The 22323-nt window shown below is 45.6% G+C and overlaps 1 protein-coding gene across 2 annotated transcripts in view; it reads right to left on the reverse strand.

Annotated features, from left to right (window-relative positions):
* Positions 1-22323, reverse strand: part of LOC129713467 (dual oxidase maturation factor 1-like) — an 80857-nt gene that overhangs the window by 15575 nt on the left and 42959 nt on the right. Inside the window, exons 1-3 of one of the 2 annotated variants that reach the window (XM_055662515.1) lie at positions 10532-10690; positions 7007-7175; positions 1860-1917 (exon numbers count right to left, since the gene is read on the reverse strand). In XM_055662515.1, the coding sequence (XP_055518490.1) occupies positions 1860-1917; positions 7007-7153 (205 nt within the window). In that variant the 5' untranslated portion in view covers positions 7154-7175; positions 10532-10690. Of the gene's footprint in view, positions 1-1859; positions 1918-7006; positions 7176-10531; positions 10691-22323 lie in introns of those variants that run through there. The other variant, XM_055662516.1, reaches the window with a different exon arrangement.

The following is a 22323-nucleotide window of genomic DNA, read 5'->3' on the forward strand; positions in this document are numbered from 1 at the left end:
GTAGATCTGCTGACCCACAGCACCAGTGACCCAGATTTGATGCTGACCTTGGGGCTTTCTGTGTGGAGTTTGCACGAGAGGGGATCTTATAGAAACTCACAAAATTCTTAAGGGGTTGGACAGGCTAGATGCAGGAAGATTATTCCCGATGTTGGGGCAGTCCAGGACAAGGGGTCACAGCTTAAGGATAAGGGGGAAATCCTTTCAAACCGAGATGAGAAGAAGTTTTTTCACACAGAGAGTGGTGAATCTCTGGAACTCTCTGCCACAGAGGGTAGTTGAGGCCAGTTCATTGGCTATATTTAAGAGGGAGTTAGATGTGGCCCTTGTGGCTAAGGGGATCAGGGGGTATGGAGAGAAGGCAGGTACGGGATACTGAGTTGGATGATCAGCCATGATCATATTGAATGGCGGTGCAGGCTCGAAGGGCTGAATGGCCTCTACTCCTGCACCTAATTTCTATGTTTCTATGTTTTCCCTGTGACCACATGGGTTTCTTTCGGGCAGTTTCGTCCCCCCCCCCACAATCCCAAAGACTGGTGGGTTTTGATGTTAATTGGCCACTGTAATGGAAGGAGTGGGCGAGAATGTGGGTGACATAAAGCTCGTGTGTAAGGCTGATCGATGGCCTGTGTCAACTCCGTGGGCCAAAGGGCCCCGTTTCCGTGCTGTATCTCTAAACTAAACTAAAACTGGGTCCTCGGTCTCCCACAGAAATTCTGACGGGAGGGAATAATTGGTGTTCGCTCCTCACCCTCCCCCTCAAACCCCACCTCAACTCTGCCCCGATGGTTTTACATTTACTTAGAAAGTTGCTGTATCAGAGGAAAAACACCAGTGCACTTTACTACACCAATTTGGAGTTGCAGATCCCATGGGGTTCTTGGGTGGCAATTCATCAGATGCACATCAAGCAATAGCGTGGTCTGAAGATGGGTCTCGACCCAAAACGTCACCCATTCCTTCGCTCCAGAGATGCTGCCTGCCCCGCTGAGTTACTCCAGCTATCTTTGGTTTAAACCAGCAGCTGCAGTTCCTTCCTACACTGTAGATCAATCAATCTCATTCCAAAAATTAGCAACACAGCAAATATTAATTCCCTTCGCCAATATGCACTGTGGCTACACTTGTGCCATCTAGAATATGCACGGCTGTTTGTTACTCTGTCACCACCTCCAAGATCTGCAATCCCTACCACAAAGGCAAGGAATATGGGAACTCCACCACATCCAAGGTTGACTCCAACCTGACTTGGAAACGCATTACTGTTACAATATACAATATTTTATTCCATGTCATTTGAACCCCAGTGAGGCTCAAATGAAACTCTGTTTCCACGGCCACACAAACAAAGACAATTCCTACAAAACATACAAAACAATTCAATTTACACAAAGATCCGTCGCAGTGAATCTCCTCCTCACTGTGATGGAAGGCAAAGTCTTTCCTCTCCCCTGCAAACTGTTCCTTCATTGTCATTCAATTGAAATCCATGCATTCTCCATCTAACTGGTCTGTGGGAGGACCCTCAACAGAAGGACTACAGTAGAATTAGATTCGAATTAGATTCCTTGATTGTCATTCAGACCTTTCAGTCTGAACGAAATTATGTTGTTCATGACACAGTAGTTCATGTAGGAGGTTCACCACCACCTCAAGGATAATACAGAGGGGTTTAAATGTTCCTTGAATTATGGGCTTTGAACACTGCCCTCAGAAAACAAAATTCAAAATTATACACTCCTTATACACTCTTTTTGTACATTTGCCAACTATCATCTCATCCTACTGAGAAATAAATCATTTTGTTTGACAAGTCACTACAGAATTACAACAAGAGTGGATGTGGCAATACTCACCAACAATAACAACTCCGATGAACAGGCTGAGGGTTATTCTTGCAAGCCAGTGGAATCTCTGGAAAAATGATCACACAACTGTTAGTACAAAATGCCATCGCGATCGCGTCTACACTAGTTTACACACACACACACACACACACACACACACACACACACACACACACACACACACACACACACACACACACACACACCACACACACACACACACACACACACACACACACACACACCACACACACACACACACACACACACACACACGGGGGACATGTTACGATCTTTACCGAAGCCATTTAACCCACAAACCTGCACGTCTTTGGAGTGTGGGAGGAATCCGGAACGCCTGGGGAATAGCCACGCGGTCACGGGGAGAACGTACAAACTCCGTACAGACAGCACCCGTAGTCAGGATCGAACCCGGGCCTCTAGCGCTGTAAGGCAGCAACTCTACTGCAGTTGTAGTTATAGAAAACTCAGCACTGACCACACTAGGAGCACTGCAAGCAGTTCTAACATTGCAACTCGGGAAGAATACAACGGCCATGCAATGTCATTTTTCCACAGATCCAGACTCCCAGGGATTAGACTACTGGGAAAGACTACAGAGATTAACGTTGGAATTTTGAAAGTTAAAGAGCAGACTGATTAAGATTTTCAAGAATGCCGAACGCACTATGGGAACTTCACTCGCTCCCCCCTCCCTGCAGGAACTATACATCAGGAGGTGCAACTCGGTCAGGCAAACGCCTCCGTTGCCATGCAGTGAAAACGGAGAGGTTGAGAAGGAGTTTCTTCCCAGAGGCCATTCGGACTGTAAACTCCTATCCCACCAGGAACTAACTCGACTGAACCACTCTACGGTTTTTTTTAATTGCTCTTTTCTTCCCTTTTTCCTTCCGCCCACAATATTTAATATGGAAAAGAATATGTGATTCTGTTCCATTCTGTTTGTAGTTTGTTTGGTTGTTTTGTTGTTTGTCTTTTGCACAAAGTCCGTGAGCATTGCCACTTTTTATTTCACTGCACATCTCGTATGTGTATGTGACAAATAACTTGACTTGACTTGACTTGAGACGTTTTGTTGGACATGTCAGGAGACACAAATCCTGGGATGTCAGGACTGTCTTATGAAGAAAGACTGGATAGACTTGGTTTATACTCTCTAGAATTTAGGAGATTGAGGGGGGATCTTATAGAAACTTACAAAATTCTTAAGGGGTTGGAAAGGCTAGATGCAGGAAGATTGTTCCCGATGTTAGCGAAGTCCAGGACAAGGGGTCACAGCTTAAGGATAAGGGGGAAATCCTTTAAAACCGAGATGAGAAGAACTTTTTTTCACACAGAGAGTGGTGAATCTCTGGAACTCTCTGCCACAGAGGGTAGTTGAGGCCACAGTTCATTGGCTATATTTAAGAGTGAGTTAGATGTGGCCCTTGTGGCTAAGGGGATCAGGGGGTATGGAGAGAAGGCAGGTACGGGATACTGAGTTGGATGATCAGCCATGATCATATTGAATGGCGGTGCAGGCTCGAAGGGCCGAATGGCCTACTCCTGCACCTAATTTCTATGTTTCTATCTATGTTTCTATCCATTAACCACGCTGTCTGTGATCACCAGCATAATTGGAAAACAAGAACCAGCCCTTTTAGGAGAGGAGTTAGGAACCTTACAGAGAATGCAGAAGGTATGAATCTCTCTACTGCAAATGGCAGTTATGCTTTGTCAGCTGTTAATTTTTAATCCAAGATAGAGATTTCTTTTATCAAACAAAAATGTTATGGGATTTGGGATAGTGGTGGGTAATGGGTTAAGGAATGGCAGAGGCAACATTATATTCACCATGAAATTGGGATGGAGTATCGGAAAATGGCTTAAAACATGAAATACTTAAAGTAAATGTAGGCTGACCAAAATGCTGGAGAAACTCAGCGGGTGCAGCAGCATCTATGGAGAGAGGGAAATAGGCAACGTTTCGTGCTGAAACCCTGAAGGAAATAGGCAACGTTTCGTGCCGAAACCCTGAAGGAAATAGGCAACGTTTCGGGTCGAAACCCTGATGGAAATAGGCAACGTTTCGGGTCGAAACCCTGAAGGAAATAGGCAACGTTTCGGGTTGAAACCCTGAAGGAAATAGGCAACGTTTCGGGTCGAAACCCTGAAGGAAATAGGCAACGTTTCGTGCCGAAACCCTGAAGGAAATAGGCAACGTTTCGGGTTGAAACCCTGAAGGAAATAGGCAACGTTTCGGGCTGAAACCCTGAAGGAAATAGGCAACGTTTCGGGTCGAAACCCTGAAGGAAATAGGCAACGTTTCGGGTCGAAACCCTGAAGGAAATAGGCAACGTTTCGGGTTGAAACCCTGAAGGAAATAGGCAACGTTTCGTGCTGAAATCCTGAAGGAAATAGGCAACGTTTCGTGCTGAAACCCTGAAGGAAATAGGCAACGTTTCGTGCCGAAACCCTGAAGGAAATAGGCAACGTTTCGTGCTGAAACCCTGAAGGAAATAGGCAACGTTTCGTGCCGAAACCCTGAAGGAAATAGGCAACGTTTCGGGCCGAAACCCTTCCGGGTTTCGGCCCGAAACGTTACCTATTTCCCTCGCTCCATAGATGCTGCTGCACCCGCTGAGTTTCTCCAGCATTTTTGTCTACCTTCGATTGTCCAGCATCTGCAGTTCCTTCTTAAACAGTAGATGTAGGCTATTGATCACTCCACCCCTGCCTGCCTGTCTGCCTGCCTCATGCCATGTAATATTAAGATCAAGGTTTATCCTTCACCTGTACATCATTCCTACACATCTTGTCTCCCGTTCCCCCTTTGGAAAATTTCCGCCCTTTCACTGATAATTACAAATAGACAATAGGTGCAGGAGTAGGCCATTCGGCCCTTCGATCTGCTGAAAGGAACGAAGTCCTTTGATCTAGACCCAGGGTCGGGGAAAGGCTGAATCAGAGGTCGAGGTGTCAAAAATATTTCCACAATTGGTTGTTCTCCCCGTGGAAAGTTACTGAACGAGGAATTAGTGTTTACGTTAATGTGTAGGGAAGATCGTGCCAATGCTGGTTTAACATAGAAATTAGGTGCAGGAGTAGGCCATTCAGCCCTTCGAGCCTGCACCGCCATTCGATATGATCATGGCTGATCATCCAACTCAGTATCCTGTACCTGCCTTCTCTCCATACCCCCTGATCCCTTTAGCCACAAGGGCCACATCTAACTCCCTTAAATCGAAACGTTGCCTATTTCCTTCAGGGTTTCGGCCCGAAATGTTGCCTATTTCCTTTGCTAGAGGAACATAGAAACATAGAAATTAGGTGCAGGAGTAGGCCATTCGGCCCTTCGAGCCTGCACCGCCATTCGATATGATCATGGCTGATCATCCAACTCAGTATCCTGTACCTGCCTTCTCTCCATACCCCCTGATCCCTTTAGCCACAAGGGCCACATCTAACTCCCTTAAATCGAAATTCTGGAGTGATTCAGCGGGACTGGAGAGAAGGAATGGGTGACGTTTTGGGTCAAGACCCTTCTTCAGACTAAGAGTCGGGGGGGGTAGGGGGGGGGGTGGGGGGAAGAGAGATATAGATGGCGATATCAAGAGATACAGAACAAACAAATGAAAGATATGCAAAAAAAGTAAAGAGGATGAAGGAAATAGGCCATTGTTGGTTGACAAAAGTGCTGGAGAAACTCAGCGGGTGCAGCAGCATCTATGGAGCGAAGGAAATAGGCGACGTTTCGGGCCGAAACCCGGAAGGGTTTCGGCCCGAAACGTTTCCGATAGTGGAGAGTGTGCAACTTTGCATGGAGGGAAGGAAATGGGCAACGTTTCGGGCCGAAACCCTTCTTCAGCCCCTGCTTGTTGGTTGTTTGCTAGGTGAGAACGAGAAGCTGGTGTGTCTTGGGTGGAGTTACTTGAGGTTAGAGAAATCAATATTCATACTACCTGTACTGTATTATAAGTTGTCCAAAACAAATTGGAGGAACAGCATTTACATATTTCCCATTTGTCTATCTCCACTAATATGGCTTGAGGGTGCTTTAGCCTTCATTGTACAGAATTATACAGCTGCTGTAGGATTACAGCTTATCTTATCTCTCTGAAACTTGTATTCAATTAGTCTCAGTGCCTTGCTGTTTCCGTATCCATCATTCAACTTATTCTTCCACCCTTTAAGGAGTGTACATCAGACCATAATAACTCATTGCTCAATAATATACTTGCTCTCGCCTCCCATTCTTTTGCTGCTCACATTAACTCCACGCCTCCCATTACATACCTATCCAAGAATAGAAACAGAAGGTAGACAAAAATGCTGGAGAAACTCAGCGGGTGCGGCAGCATCTATGGAGCGAAGGAAATAGGCAACGTTTCGGGCCGAAACCCTGAAGGAAATAGGCAACGTTTCGATTTAAGGGAGTTAGATGTGGCCCTTGTGGCTAAAGGGATCAGGGGGTATGGAGAGAAGGCAGGTACAGGATACTGAGTTGGATGATCAGCCATGATCATATTGAATGGCGGTGCAGGCTCGAAGGGCCGAATGGCCTCTACTCCTGCACCTATTTTCTATCTTTCTATGTTTCTATACCTTGAAATTGGCTTCAGCTGCCCGCCAAGGCCCTAAACACTTGCATTCCCTCCCTAAACCTCTCACTACGCACCTTCATCTCCTCATTTATATCATTCCATTAAGATTACTCAACTACCCCTGATTGCTCAATATAGCCAAAATGCTGGAGAAACTCAGCGGGTGCAGCAGCATCTATGGAGCGAGGGAAATAGGCAACGTTTCGGGTCGAAACCCAGAGGGTTTCGACCCGAAACGTTGCCTATTTCCTCCAGGGTTTTGGCCCAAAACGTTGCCCATTTCCTTTGTTCCATAGATGCTGCTGCACCCGCTGAGTTTCTCCAGCATTTTTGTCTACCTTCGATTTTCCAGCATCTGCAGTTCCTCCTTAAACAACAATAGAAACAGATTATTGTATCCATTTTTTCAACGCCCCCCGCCCCCAATTCATTTTATCATTAAATCTTCCCTGAAACCATTCATTAGGGATCTGATTGAAGCTCCACCTGAAGTCCCCGAATCCCCGAGAGATTTCTGCGGAGGTAAAGACACGAGCTACGATCGGTACTTACTTCAGCTCCGCGGATTCCAATGAGTATTATGAGGAAAGACACCAGGAAAACTAAAAAGATAATGATGACCACAATCTCAATGGTGTTGAACCCTGCAGGTGTCCGAGCTGTTGGGTAGAAGGGGTAAAGTCCGTCGTAAAAGGTCATCGTTGCTGTGTCTTGTGGTCGTCTGAAACACATGACATCACAGAGTAAAATGAACCATATTCATGGCAGATCTTCCAGCGAGATGCTAAATGCATTTCGTTGTCTCTGTACTGTACACTGACAATGACAATTAAAATTGAATCTGAATCTGAATACAACGCCATTAGAGGAGGTTGCTAAATGCCAGATCGTTACGCTAAAGGGTTATTTTATTAAGCAACAAAGGATTATTAAGATAGACTCATCCTTCTAAACTCCAGACCGTACAAGCCCAGCTGTTCCATTCTCCCAGCATATGACAGTTCCGCCATCCTTGGAATTAACCTTGTAAACCTACGCTGCACTCCCTCACCAGGAAGACTGTCCTTCCTCAAATTAAGAATAGAAAGATAGAAACATAGAAAATAGGTGCAGGGGTAGAGGCCATTCGGCCCTTCGAGCCTGCACCGCCATTCAATACGATCATGGCTGATCATCCAACTCAGTATCCCGTGCCTGCCTTCTCTCCATACCCCCTGATCCCTTTAGCCACAAGGGCCACATCTAACTCCCTCTTAAATATAGCCAATGAACTGTGGCCTCAACTACCTTCTGTGGCAGAGAGTTCCAGAGATTCGCCACTCTCTGTGTGAAAAATGTTTTTCTCATCTCGGTCCTAAAAGACTTCCCTCTTATCCTTAAACTGTGACCCCATGTCCTGGACTTCCCCAACATCGGGAACAATCTTCCTGCATCTAGCCTGTCCAACCCCATTCCACATCTAACTCCCTCTTAAATGTCCTTCCTCAAATTAGCCCAATGACGCCCAAGTGAGACAGGACCCTCAGTCCTGATGTAGGGTTTCGTCCCAAAAGAGAGATTATGCCGTTACCTGCCCAGATGATGCTTGGTTGTCTGAGTTCCTCCAGCAGTTTTTTTTTTGCCAGTAAACCACAATGCTGAATATACTAAATAGTGTTTGTACTGTGTGTAATCCTCAAATTACTGCCTTAGAAGACACAGAATCTGCAACTCCACGACATGAAGCTCAGATTACTAACTTTGGGCTGGTGTCCAAGCCTAAGATTCTCCCGCTCCAAAACCTTCTGAAGTCTTGTGCTAAAGCATTTTACACACCGATTCAGTAGCATTGTCAAAACTCACACACCAAATCAACTTACACATTATTAATCTTAGTTCCAATAAAGGTTTTTTTAAGGATGTGGTGACACAAGCAACAACAGATACTGGAATCTTGGGTAAAACACAAAGTGCTGGAGGAACTCAGCGGGTCAGGCAGCGTATGTGGAGGGAATGGACAGGATCACGACCTTCCACAGCCTGAAACACCCAAACCTCATCTGACAATTTTCTCCACAGATACTGTATGACCTGCTGAGTTTCTCCAGCACTTTGTGTTTTGATGTAAGGGACTGGTGCTTTACCACAACCAGAGAGCAGTGCTGAACTACTATCTACCTCATTGGTGACCCTCGGACTATCCTTGATCGGACTTTGCTGGCTTTACCTTGCACTAAACGTTATTCCCTTATCATGTATCTATACACTGTAAATGGCTCGATTGTAATCATGCATTGTCTTTCTGCTGACTGGATAGCACGCAACAAAAGCTTTTCAAAACTTACAACATTCTTAAGGGGTTGGACAGACTGATTCACCAGACTGATTCCTGGGATGTCAGGACTTTCATATGAAGAAAGACTGGATAGTCTCGGTTTGTACACGCTAGAATTTAGAAGATTGAGGGGGGATCTTATAGAAACTTATAAAATTCTTAAGGGGTTGGACAGGCTAGATGCAGGAAGATTGTTCCCGATGTTGGGGAAGTCCAGAACAAGGGGTCACAGTTTAAGGCTAAGAGGGAAGTCTTTTAGGACCGAGATGAGAAAAACATTTTTCACACAGAGAGTGGTGAATCTGTGGAATTCTCTGCCACAGAAGGTAGTTGAGGCCACAGTTCATTGGCTATATTTAAGAGGGAGTTAGATGTGGCCCTTTTGGCTAAAGGGATCAGGGGGTATGGAGAGAAGGCAGGAACGGGATACTGAGTTGGAGAATCAGCCATGATCATTTTGAATGGCGGTGCAGGCTCGAAGGGCCGAATGGCCTCTACTCCTGCACCTATTTTCTATGTTTCTATGTATCTGTACACTGTAAATGGCTCGATTGTAATCATGTATTGTCTTTCTGCTGACCTGATAGCACACAACAAAAGCTTTTCACTGTACCTCGGTACACATGACAATAAACTAACCTGAACTGAGCTTTAATGGACTCGTACAGCCCAATAATTCTTTAATTTATGGTTGAACCAATATGAAGATAAGTGAATTCTAGGTAAGTGTACATACAGTTAAAATGTAGACGGGCTGAGTTGCGGATATGCTGAGTTGCGGAAAATGTGGAAGGTTGTCAAAGGAGGACATAGATCAGTGGGAAGTATGAGTGGAGAAATGGCAGATAGAGTTTAATCCAGACAAGTGTTAGGTGAGATCAAAAGTAAGGGGAAGGCAAGGCAGGGTCCATTGGGATCAGAGGTTACAAGTCCACGGCTCTCTGAAAGTGGCAACTATATAACCATATAACCATATAACCATATAACAATTACAGCACGGAAACAGGCCATCTCGACCCTTCTAGTCCGTGCCGAACACATATTCTCCCCTAGTCCCATATACCTGCGCTCAGACCATAACCCTCCATCCCCTTCCCATCCATATAACTATCCAATTTATTTTTAAATGATAAAAACGAACCTGCCTCCACCACCTTCACTGGAAGCTCATTCCACACAGCTACCACTCTCTGAGTAAAAAAGTTCCCCCTCATGTTACCCCTAAACTTCAGTCCCTTAATTCTCATGTCATGTCCCCTTGTTTGAATCTTCCCTACTCTCAGTGGGAAAAGCTTTTCCACGTCAACTCTGTCTATCCCTCTCATCATTTTAAAGACCTCTATCAAGTCCCCCCTTAACCTTCTGCGCTCCAAAGAATAAAGCCCTAACTTGTTCAACCTTTCTCTGTAACTTAGTTGCTAAAACCCAGGCAACATTCTAGTAAATCTCCTCTGTACTCTCTCTATTTTGTTGACATCCTTCCTATAATTAGGCGACCAAAATTGTACACCATACTCCAGAACTAGTATATCCAACAAAAACGCATCAAGCCTAAAACTCCACTCATCTCATCCAACTTTGCAGAACGTCCCCAGGGCATTTGCTTCTTAAAAATAAACACCATTAAACTATTTAATATAAATATTCCCCCTCCCTTCCCCCCCAATCGGTGATTCTGGTGAACATCTATAGAGTGCGATACAACCCGTATATGTTTTGGTTTTGGCATATTCCAAAAAGCAAACATTACAGTTTAAACTCACCTGTCCCGAGAAGGCAGAGCACGTCTAGTGTGAGCAACAGCTAGCTCCCTCTGTGAGCTTTCCCGGAAGGTTTGGCACTAACTATACAGTCAGTCAGTCACTCGATACCTATGCAAATATAGTTCCTCCCTCGAAGGCAATAGAACGGGAGGAATGTGGGTATTGAAGACGTTTTCAGAACTAAATCATTTCCGCCTGCAGAAATCCTTTGACCAGTTTAATTTCAGGACCAGCTGACTCATTCTCTTTCATTCACCGGACAATGGGATTATTTGTAATTCCACTCGTTTAGCCCTGGGTGTCCCGTAAAGCCAATTAACACTCGCTCACACTTGGTGTTGAACGTGGGATATAATCTGTAGTTTCTAGGAGTTGTCACAAAGGGCAAGAGTTAATCCTCAAATAGACACAACAAAGCTGGAGTAACTCAGCGAGACAGGCAGCAGCATCTCTGGGGAGAAGGAATGGGTGACGTTTCGGGTCATAGAAGCATAGGAACATAGAAAATAGGTGCAGGAGTAGGCCATTCGGCCCTTCGAGCCTGCAACACCATTCAATATGATCATGGCTGATCATCCAACTCAGTATCCCATCCCTACCTTCTCTCCATACCCCCTGATCCGTTTAGCCACATCTAACTCCCTCTTAAATATAGCCAATGAACTGTGTGGCCTCAACTACCTTCTGTGGCAGAGAATTCCACAGATTCACCACTCTCTGTGTGAAAAATGTTTTCCTCATCTCGGACCTAAAAGATTTCCCCCTTATCCTTAAACTGTGTGACCCCGTGTTCTGGACTTCCCCAACATCGGGAACAATCTTCCTGCATCTAGCCTGTCCAACCCCTTAAGAATTTTGTAAGTTTCTATAAGATCCCCCCCTCAATCTTCTTAATTCTAGCGAGTACAAACCAAGTCTATCCAGTCTTTCTTCATATGAAAGTCCTGACATCCCAGGAATCAGTCTGGTGAACCTTCTCTGTACTCCCTCTATGGCAAGAATGTCTTTCCTCAGATTAGGAGACCAAAACTGTACGCAATACTCCAGGTGTGGTCTCACCAAGACCCTGTACAACTGCAGTAGAACCTCCCTGCTCTTATACTCAAATCCTTTTGCTATGAATGCTAACATGCCATTCGCCTACTTCACTGCCTGCTGCACCTGCATGCCTACTTTCAATGACTGATGTACCATGACACCCAGGTCTCGTTGCATCTCCCCTTTTCCTAATCGGCCACCATTCAGATAATGGTCGAGACCAGTCGAGACCCTTCTTCAGACTGGTTAGGTATAAGGGAAAAACCTTGTTGAGGGTTTTGTTCAGGCAGATGCAGACTCGACTGGGCAGGCCAATGTGTATTGTCCTGAGATTCTTGGTTTCATGTTCCTCCAAAATATTCCAAAATGGAATTTAAACTGGAGGTGGTAAACTGGATCCTTATCTCTTAGGTAATTTCTTATCTGAGTGTCTCCCTCTTGCCCTGACTCTCAGTCTGAAGAAAGGTCTCCGCCCGAAACGTCACCCATTCCTTTTCTCCAGAGATGCTGCCTGTCCCGCTGAGTTACTCCAGCATTTTGAGTCTACCTTCTAAGATCCCGAGATAGACACAAAAAGCCGGAGTAACTCAAAAGTTGACGAGACGGCATCTCTGGGGAAAAGGAATAGCTGACGTTTCGGGTCGAGACCTTTCTTGAGACAGAACTGGGGAGGCAGTTAAGCCACACTGATGGGTTTGGAAGGAAGAAGAATTCTGAAGGCAGGCACGGGTTATTGATTGGGGACGATCAGCCATGATCATAATGAATGGCGGTGCTGGCTCGAAGGGCCGAATGGCTTCCTCCTGCACCTATTTTTCTATGTTTCTATGATCTCCTGGTCCAACTGTATTCTTCTGCCTTTTCTGTGGTTCGATATATTTATTCCAGATAGTGGACCTTTACTCCCAGCATAAGATTCCTGATCCACCTGCCCCCTGCTCCCCCCCCCCCCCCCCCCCCCCCCCCCCTTCCCTCCTCTTAGATGTTCACCCTCTATGAATGATCGACCCATTGCTAGACACAAACAGCTGGTGTAACTCAGCGGGACAGGCAGCATCTCTGGAGAGAAGGAATGGGTGACGTTTCAGGTCGAGGCCCTTCTTCACCCTCCAGTCCGAGGAAGAGTCCCGACCCAAAATGTCACCCGTTCCTTCTCTCCAGCGATGCTGCCTGTCCCGCTGAGTTACTCCAGCATTTTGTCTCTACCTTCGGTATAAACCAGCATCTGCAGTTCCTTCCTACACATAATGTTCTCTCCTGCTTGCTTGAAGTAAAGTGAAGTAAAGTAAGACTTTGAAAGTGATTTGGCTGGGTTGCTGACAAGGTAGTCTCAAATGCAGGAAAGTGATATTTACTTTTATTAATTGTAGTAATTTGCAAAGGCACATTCTGGGCACAGGGGTGGGGGGAAAGCCAGCTTAAACCACATATTATTTTTTATATGTCCCGCTGAGTTCTTCCAGCATGTTGTGTCTTTCTTTGGGGTAAACCAGCATCTGCAGTTCCCTCCCACACATCTATCCATTGCTAGCAGTTGAGTTTAGTTTAGTTTATTGTCACGTGTACCAAGGTACAGTGAAAATCTTTTTTTGCTTGCTAACCAGACAGCGGAAAGAGATGCTGCTGCACCCGCTGAGTTTCTCCAGCTTTTTTGTGTAACCTTCGATTCTCCAGCATCTGCAGTTCCCTCTTAAACACAGCGGAAAGAGAATACCTGATTCTAATCGAGCCATTTACAGTGGACAATTGAGCCATAATCTGGGAACAATGTTCAGTGCAAGGAAACACCAGTAAAATCCGATCAAAGATAGTCGGAGGGTCACCAATGAGGCAGATAGTAGTTCAGGACTGCTCTTTGGTCGTGCTAGGATGATTCAGTTGCCTGATAACAGCTGGGAAGAAAGAAAGATTAGCATGACATTGACTTCCTCAATTGTTCCACTACCCTTGTCACCGTGACCGGCCACTTCTGAACTTCATACCAACCCACCCTAAGATGGTTATCACGTCCCTGACAAAGGGTGATGCTGTTGTTTGACAAACCATCTTGCAGGGTTGGAGTGAGAGCTCTATAATACCTTGACTCCCCGTGACCTGCGTGGGTTTTCTCCGAGATCTTCGGTTTCCTCCCACGCTCCAAAGGCGTACAGGTTTGTCGGTTAATTGGCTTGGTGTAAGTGGAATTTGTCCCTAGTGTGTGTGTGTGTGTGTAGGATAGTGTTAATGTGCGGGGATCGCTGGTCAGTACGGACTCGATGGGCCGAAGGGCCTGTTAACCCACCGTATCTGTAAAAATGAAAACTAAAACTAAAATCTAGAATCCACTTCTACCTCCTTCCGATGATCCACACTCAGGATTGTCCTGGTAGACTCAATATTTCCCCCGCTCAGAATTCCTATATCGAGCGCAGAGGAGGATTACCTGCCTGGGTTAGAGGGTAGCAGCTATAAGGTGAGGTTGGACATCATTGTTTGTTTTCTCTGGAGCACAGAGAATGAACGGATACCAGGAGGAAGGAACTGCAGATGCTGGTTTAAACAGAAGATAGACTGGAGGAACTCAGCTCTTAAAAACAGCGGAGTCAGGGGATATGGGGAGAAGGCAGGAACGAGGTACTGATTGGGGATGATCAGCCATGATCACATTAGAAACATAGAAACATAGAAATTAGGTGCAGGAGTAGAGGCCATTCGGCCCTTCGAGCCTGCACCGCCATTCAATATGATCATGGCTGATCATCCAACTCGGTATCCCGTACCTGCCTTCTCTCAATACCCCCTGATCCCCTTAGCCACAAGGGCCACATCTAACTCCCTCTTAAATATAGCCAATGAACTGGCCTCAACTACCCTCTGTGGCAGAGAGTTCCAGAGATTCACCACTCTCTGTGTGAAAACATTGAATGGCAGTGCTGGCTCGAAGGGCTGAATGGCCTACTCCTGCACCTATTGTCTATTGGCTATTGTCTGCTGGTCAGCTGGAAAAGTCATCCATTCCTTCTCTCCGGAGATGCTGCCTGTCCCGCTGAGTAACACCAGCATTTACTGTGTAACATCCGCCACAAATGCTGCCTGTTTTGTTGCAGATCCCAGCATCTACTGTCTATTGTGTCAACATTGCGAAATTAATTTTAGTCTGTATCTTTAGACATGTATTTCCAAATATTACATAGCAAACTCTCACTGATCATAACTTTCTTAAATTACTTGCACACACGTGCCCTGTTCAACAGCCATCCAGTAGATCAAGAAAGTGCTACAGTAACTCAGCGGGTCAGACAGAATCTCCAGACAACATTGATGGGTACCAGGTAGACAAAAGTGCTGGAGAAACTCAGCGGGTGCAGCAGCGTCTATGGAGCGAAGGAAATAGACAACGTTTGGCGACATTTTGGTTCGGGACACTACTCTCTAGAATTTAGAAGATTGAGAGGGGATCTTATAGAAACTTACAAAATTCTTAAGGGGTTGGACAGGCTAGATGCAGGAAGATTGTTCCCGATGTTAGGGAAGTCCAGGACAAGGGGTCACAGCTTAAGGATAAAGGGGAAATCCTTTAAAACCGAGATGAGAAGAACTTTTTTCACGCAGAGAGTGGTGAATCTCTGGAACTCTCTGCCACAGAGGGTAGTTGAGGCCAGTTCATTGGCTATATTTAAGAGGGAGTTAGATGTGGCCCTTGTGGCTAAGGGGATCAGGGGGTATGGAGAGAAGGCAGGTACGGGATACTGAGTTGGATGATCAGCCATGATCATATTGAATGGCGGTGCAGGCTCGAAGGGCCGAATGGCCTACTCCTGCACCTAATTTCTATGTTTCTACGTTTCTATGTTTCGGGGGTGGAACGACAAAATGTGGCAAGTGATGGGTAGATAAAGATAAGGGGGGATTTCACCCATCATTTGCCAGGTTTCCTTCACCTCTTTTACAGCTTTCCCCCCCCCCCCCACAATCACTCTGAAGAAGTTTTCTGACTTGCAACATCACCTCCCCATGTTCTCCAGCGATGCTGACAGACCCACTGAGTTTAGATTCAGATTCAGATTCAGATTCAGATTCAATTTTAATTGTCATTGTCAGTGTACAGTACAGAGACAACGAAATGCATTTAGCATCTCCCTGGAAGAGCGACATAGCAAACGATTTGAATAAATAATAATAAGTGTCCGGGGGGGGGGGTGGTGATTGGCAGTCACCGAGGTACGTTGTTGAGTAGAGTGACAGCGGCCGGAAAGAAGCTGTTCCTCGACCTGCTGGTTCGGTAACGGAGAGACCTGTAGCGCCTCCTGGATGGTAGGAGGGTAAACAGTCCATGGTTGGGGTGAGAGCAGTCCTTGGCGATGCTGAGCACCCTCTGCAGACAGCGCTTGCTTTGGACAGACTCAATGGAGGGGAGCGAGGAACCGGTGATGCGTTGGGCATCAATTTTAACCACCCTCTGCAATGCCTTCCGGTCGGAGACAGAGCAGTTGCCATACCATACTGTGATGCAGTTGGTAAGGATGCTCTCGATGGTGCAGCGGTAGAAGTTCACCAGGTTCTGAGGAGATAGAGTTACTCCAACACTTTAAGGTCATAAGGAATAGGAGTAAAATTAGGCCATTCGGCCCATCAAGTCTACTCTGCCATTCAAGTCTCCTATACTGTGCCATTCGATCACGGCTGATCTATCTCTCCCTCCTAACCCCATTCTCCTGCCTTCTCCCCATTACCTCTGACACGTACACTAGTCTTTATTTTTGTAAAGCAACATCTGCAGTTCTTTGTATACACGTGGTCTTGGTGTCCTTATTTAAGGATGTGTATATATCGGAAGCAGCAGAGGGAAAAGTTACTAGATTAATAAATGGAATGGAATGGCTTGGCTTATGAGCTAACGTTGAAAGACATGTTGTATGCACTGTAGTTTGGAATCCTGTCGGTCTGTGCTGCAAGAGTGTCTTGCTGCATGCAAGTTTATTTGCTCAAGAGTTGCAAATGAAAGTGAACTTTGTGCAATCATCAGCATACATAGAAACATAGACAATAGATGCAGGAGTAGAGGCCATTCGGCCCTTCGAGCCTGCACCGCCATTCAATGTGGTCATGGCTGATCATCCAACTCAGTGTCCTGTACCTGCCTTCTCTGCATACATGCCAACAGGGTGAGTGTGGAGAGGATGTTACCTCTTGTGAATCCCCAAATCCTGGATTTTGTGAATCCCCAAATCCTGGGGCGTGGCGCGGGACCGCGCATCACTGCCTACGTCACCACGCACCATGCGCGCATAATGCACGCCATGCGCGCATCACGAGCACGTCACACACACAAGTCGTGACGCGGAAATGATGTTACGTAAATGACGCGCAAATAACACCCAAGTGGGACAGGCCCTTTGCTGTTTCAAAGTAAAGAATCAGCAAGTTTTGCAGAGGATGTGAAGATTTTATATGAAAACCGTAAGATCATAAGACCACTGGTGATAGGAGCAGAATTAGGCCATTCGGCCCATCAAGTCTACTCCGCCATTCAATCATGGTTGATCTATCTCTCCCTCCTAACCCCATTCTCTTGCCTTCTCCCCATGACCCCTGACATTGTGAGTCCTCCTTCAAATGTTTTTTCAAGTGGGTGTAGATAGATTCCTGATAAGTAAACAGGTTATAGATTAGCAGAGTGAGGTACGATTGTGGAGGTGGATGTTACGATCAGATCGGCGATGATCTTGTTGAAAGACAGAACAGGATTGACGAGCCATGTGCGGTTCCTGGAGGTTTCTGTCAGCCTCCCTACCTGCTTCCACTACCTGCAACCTCCGACAACCACCTGCAACCTCCGGGAACCGCGCGGTGGGGCACAAAGTCTCCAGAGGTTTCCGTTCAGGTTTCCTAAGTGGGACAGGGGCATTACACACTAGGGACAATTTACTTTTATACCAAACCTACAAACCTGTACATCTTTGGAGTGTGGTTGTAAATGAAAGTGAATGTTGTAAAGGGCATGTCCCACTTTCACGACTTAATCCAAAACTTCTGGACCAAAGTATATCACTGACATGCTTCTAGACCACTAAGATCTTCTGAAACCAATCTGTTAGTGATTCCCAGAGTAAATACAAAACATGGGAAAGCAGGATTTAGTTACTATGCAACAAATAGCTGGAATAAACTTCCTGAAGATTTAAGACTTGCCCCAACTTTGACCACTTTTAAAAGAAGACTGAAAACTTTTATGTTTACTTTAGCAGCTTTCAGCTAAATCTTAACTACATTGCACTTATAACTTTTGCACTTTTTATAATGCATTTTTAATTTAATTTTTCTTTTCTTTTAGTTCTATTTTATTTCATTTTATTATTTCATTTTATTGTATGACATGTTTTTATGTGAAGCACTTTGAGTCTGCCTTGTGTATGAAATGTACTATATAAATAAAGTTGCCTTGCCTTCTGCCGAGTAAAGGAATCAAGATTTTTGTAATCTACGAACTCCTACGGCCTTCCGCGAATATGTTCACGAACTGGAGTGACACAGATCACGTGTTGATGTTGACTTAAACTTTTTTTTTTTCATTCACCGTGTTTCTCTGTCCAGCTGCCGAGCTACGAGTACCCACGAATATCTACGAGTACCCTCACGACCTACTAACTACCGTCTGCCCACGAACTAACTACGAGTAAAATGTTGCAATTCTTTTCATCCCGACTATTTTTTTTACACGTGGTCATTTTTCATCGGGCTGGAAGAAAGGTCCCGACTTACCTACAGCTGGCGTAACGATACATCTACGAACTACTACGGACTCGGTACGGACATTCTGCGAGTTTGAATCAAGGGGAAAACTCGGGAGAATTCGTGAATTACCTCGTCAAAGTGGGATACGTCCTAAACAATGTACGATGGTACAGCGGTAGAGTTGCTGCCTTACCGCCAGAGACCTGGGTTCGAACCTGACTTGTCCGCATAGAGTTTGTACGTTCTCTCCGGAACCTGCGTGGGTTTTCTCCGGGGTCTCTGGTTTCCCACTATACTCCAAAGACGTACAGGTTCATAGAAACATAGAAACATAGAGGATGGCTTGCTCTGACATACTGGCAAATAGAAACATAGAAACATAGAAAATAGGTGCAGGAGTAGGCTATTCGGCCCTTCTAGCCTGCACCGCCATTCGATATGATCATGGCTGATCATCCAACTCAGTATCCCATCCCTGCCTTCTCTCCATACCTCCTGGTCCCTTTAGCCACATGGACCACATCTAACTCCCTCTTAAATATAGCCAATGAACTGTGGCCTCAACTACCTTCTGTGGCAGAGAATTCCAGAGATTCACCACTCTCTGTGTAAAAAATGATTTTCTCATCTCAGTCCTAAAAAGACTTCCCACTTATCCTTAAACTGTGACCCCTAGTTCTGGACTTCCCCAACATCGGGAATAATCTTCCTGCATCTAGCCTGTCCAACCCCTTAAGAATTTTGTAAGTTTCTATAAGATCCCCCCTCAATCATACACTACGGAGGACATGGATAGCTAGCATCTCAGGTCAGGACCCTTCTTCAGACTGCAATCTCCAAGGATCAGTTTCAAATCCAGAGAACACAAAGATGATTTAACTCCATATCCTAATTTTCCTAGAGTCCATGTTTAAAATAGGCTCGCAGATCGAGTCGACTCTGGACCCTGAGGTTGGCAATCTCTTTTCATTCTGACTCAGTGTCCTCCATGACATTTATTCCTAGATTCCCATAAATGATTGCTTATCATTCAAGAAATCTTCAACAAGGAATGGTAGTGTTGATGCAGGAAGCTGCACGTCTCAAAGATAATGGTAGTGTTGATGCAGGAAGTTGCACGTCTCAAGGATAATGTACATACACACCCTAGATAGATGCAGAGGAAAATATTGAGCAATAATCATTACGTTGCAAACTTGCTTTAAACTGGTTCTTCCAGAAATATAAGCCTTACTTAACTTTACATTGCAAAATAAATGATTGCAAAGCTTAAATAATTAATACCTACAGTCTACCAAAAGTATGTGTTTACATACCTGTAAATGAGTAAATGTGGTGATGGAATGGAACATAGGTGGAATCCTACTGAAGAATAATTGTGCTAGCACCTGTACATTTGCCTGCCATTCCCATGTATTGCTGCTGCATTCTTAAGAGGGCTACTGCACTCAGGGCCGGATTTACGCATAAGCTAGACAAGCTTAAGTTTAGGGCCTCGAGATCTAGGGGGGTCTACCCACCTTGCTGCCTCACCGACCATCCGCCCACCGGGACCTCCTACTCTTTGCCCGCTGAGCCTGACCACTCCACCGCTCTCCAGCAGCCCGCAGCCCTCGCCTTACCTGCAGCCTGGACTCAGCACCGGGCCTGAAGTTTCCACGCTGTGCAGACTCCCACTCCCCTGGGTTTGACTGCGCTGGGTCCTGGTGCTAGTTCCCCTAACCCTGGTCATCTCAGTGGCTGTTCCACTGGGTCTTCCCCATTCCCCCCCCAAACAATGTGACCCCACTCTTCCTCACCCACACTACAGTCCTCATACCCCCTGACCACCCCCCCCACCCCTCCACCAGACATCGCCTCAGCCTCAGTCCACTCACCTGCCTTCCTCCGGCCCCAACCCCCATCCCTGCCACGGGCCCAACACTCCAGCTTCAAACGCCGATCCAGGTAAGGCATCGCCCGCTCCACGGTGAATCTACATATAACCATATAACCATATAACAATTACAGCATGGAAACAGGCCATCTCGACCCTTCTAGTCCGTGCCGAACACGTTTTCTCCCCTAGTCCCATACACCTGCGTTCAGACTATAACCCTCCATACCTTTCCCGTCCATATAACTATCCAATTTATTTTTAAATGATAAAAACGAACCTGCCTCCACCACCTTCACTGGAAGCTCATGCCACACAGTCACCACTCTCTGAGTAAAGAAGTTCCCCCTCATGTTACCCCTAAACTTCTGTCCCTTAATTCTCAAGTCATGTCCTCTTGTTTGAATCTTCCCTACTCTCAGTGGGAAAAGCTTATCCACGTCAACTCTGTCTATCCCTCTCATCATTTTAAAGACCTCTATCAAGTCCCCCCTTAACCTTCTGCGCTCCAAAGAATAAAGCCCTAACTTGTTCAACCTTTCTCTGTAACTTAGTTGCTGAAACCCAGGCAACATTCTAGTAAATCTCCTCTGTACTCTCTCTATTTTGTTGACATCCTTCCTATAATTAGGCGACCAAAACTGTACACCATACTCCAAAATTGGCCTCACCAATGCCTTGTACAATTTTAACATTACATCCCAACTTCTATATACTTCTATATAACTTCTAGAATCTAATACGTATTGTAAAACCAACTGTTTAATGACAACATACAGTAGGATCTAAAAAGTGTCACACTGTCAGTGTTGGGTAGTCATGGGCCTCTAGTCGTGGGGGTGGGGGGATTGGGAGGGGGGGGGGGGGGCCTCACAAGTGAAATAGCTTAGGGCCTCTCATCATCTAAATCCGGCCCTTACTGCACTGTTCAAGATGCACCCATAGATAGACCAAGACATGGTTGGCCCTTGTAGTTGCAGGTCACAAAGCAAGGTTTTGTGGGATTAAAATAGGCAGATTATATACAGCTGCTTATACGGGACTTGTTTCACTATAATTAAAAGATTATTTTTAACTGTGGACGATAAAATTTCAATTGAAAACTAAAAAAGGCCTTCAACTTTGGGGGGGAGGAGGCTGGAGGCCCTGCTGAGAGTGTCCAACATTTACAGTTTTTGTTGGCCGTTTGTTGCAAGTTGAGTTACGTTTTTCCTTCATTGTGGCTACCTGTCACCATCGTCGCGTGATCTGAATGATGAGCTGAATGTTGCGGAGGGGATGTTTCCACTGGAGGGAGAGTCTCGGACCAGAGGTCACAGCCTCAGAATTAAAGGGCGCTCTTTTAGAAAGGAGATGAGGAGGAACTTCTTTAGTCAGAGGGTGGTGAATCTGTGGAGCTCATTGCCACAGGGGGCTGTGGAGGCCAAGTCAGTGGATATTTTAAAGGCAGATATAGACCAATTCGTGATTAGAACGGATGTCAAAGGGTCATGGGGAGAAGGCAGGAAAATGGGATTAGGAGGCAGAGATCAGCCGTGATTGAACGGCAGTGTAGACTCAATGGCCCGAATGGCCTGATTCTACTCTTATAGCTTGTGAACTTGTTTGCTTCATAGCTGCGTTTGGCAATCAATCAATCAATCAATTTTATTCGTCACTTGTGCAAGTGAAATGAATTTGCCAGTAGCAGTACAATGAAAAATCACACACAAAAAACGCAACGAAAAAAGTTAACACAAACATCCACCATAGCATTCATTGCTGTGGTGGAAAGCACAAAATTTGGCCATGGAGGCCATCAAAAAGTATTGTATTGTATATCAAATTTATTGTCATTGTCTCAATTTGAGACAACTAAATGAATTTCCCTTACAGGCAGTATCATAAAAAAAATCATTTAAAAAAATAAATAAACAATAAATAAATAATAAAACAGATTAAAAATAAAATTGAAATTGAATTTTAAAAAAGCACAAACACAGAAAGTCCACGACACAACATAACATAAATGGCATCAAGGTGAGGATGGCACCATAGTCCAGCCAGCCTCCCCTCCGTGTTCATCCGTGGTCGGGGCCTTCCGAGCACCCGCAGTCGCCGCCCCGGGTGGCCCGATGTTCAGGCCCTCACGCCGGGCTGGTGGAACGCCGACGCCGAAACCCGA

This window comes from Leucoraja erinacea, chromosome 36, assembly GCF_028641065.1.
Source record: "Leucoraja erinacea ecotype New England chromosome 36, Leri_hhj_1, whole genome shotgun sequence".
NCBI lineage: Eukaryota > Metazoa > Chordata > Chondrichthyes > Rajiformes > Rajidae > Leucoraja > Leucoraja erinaceus.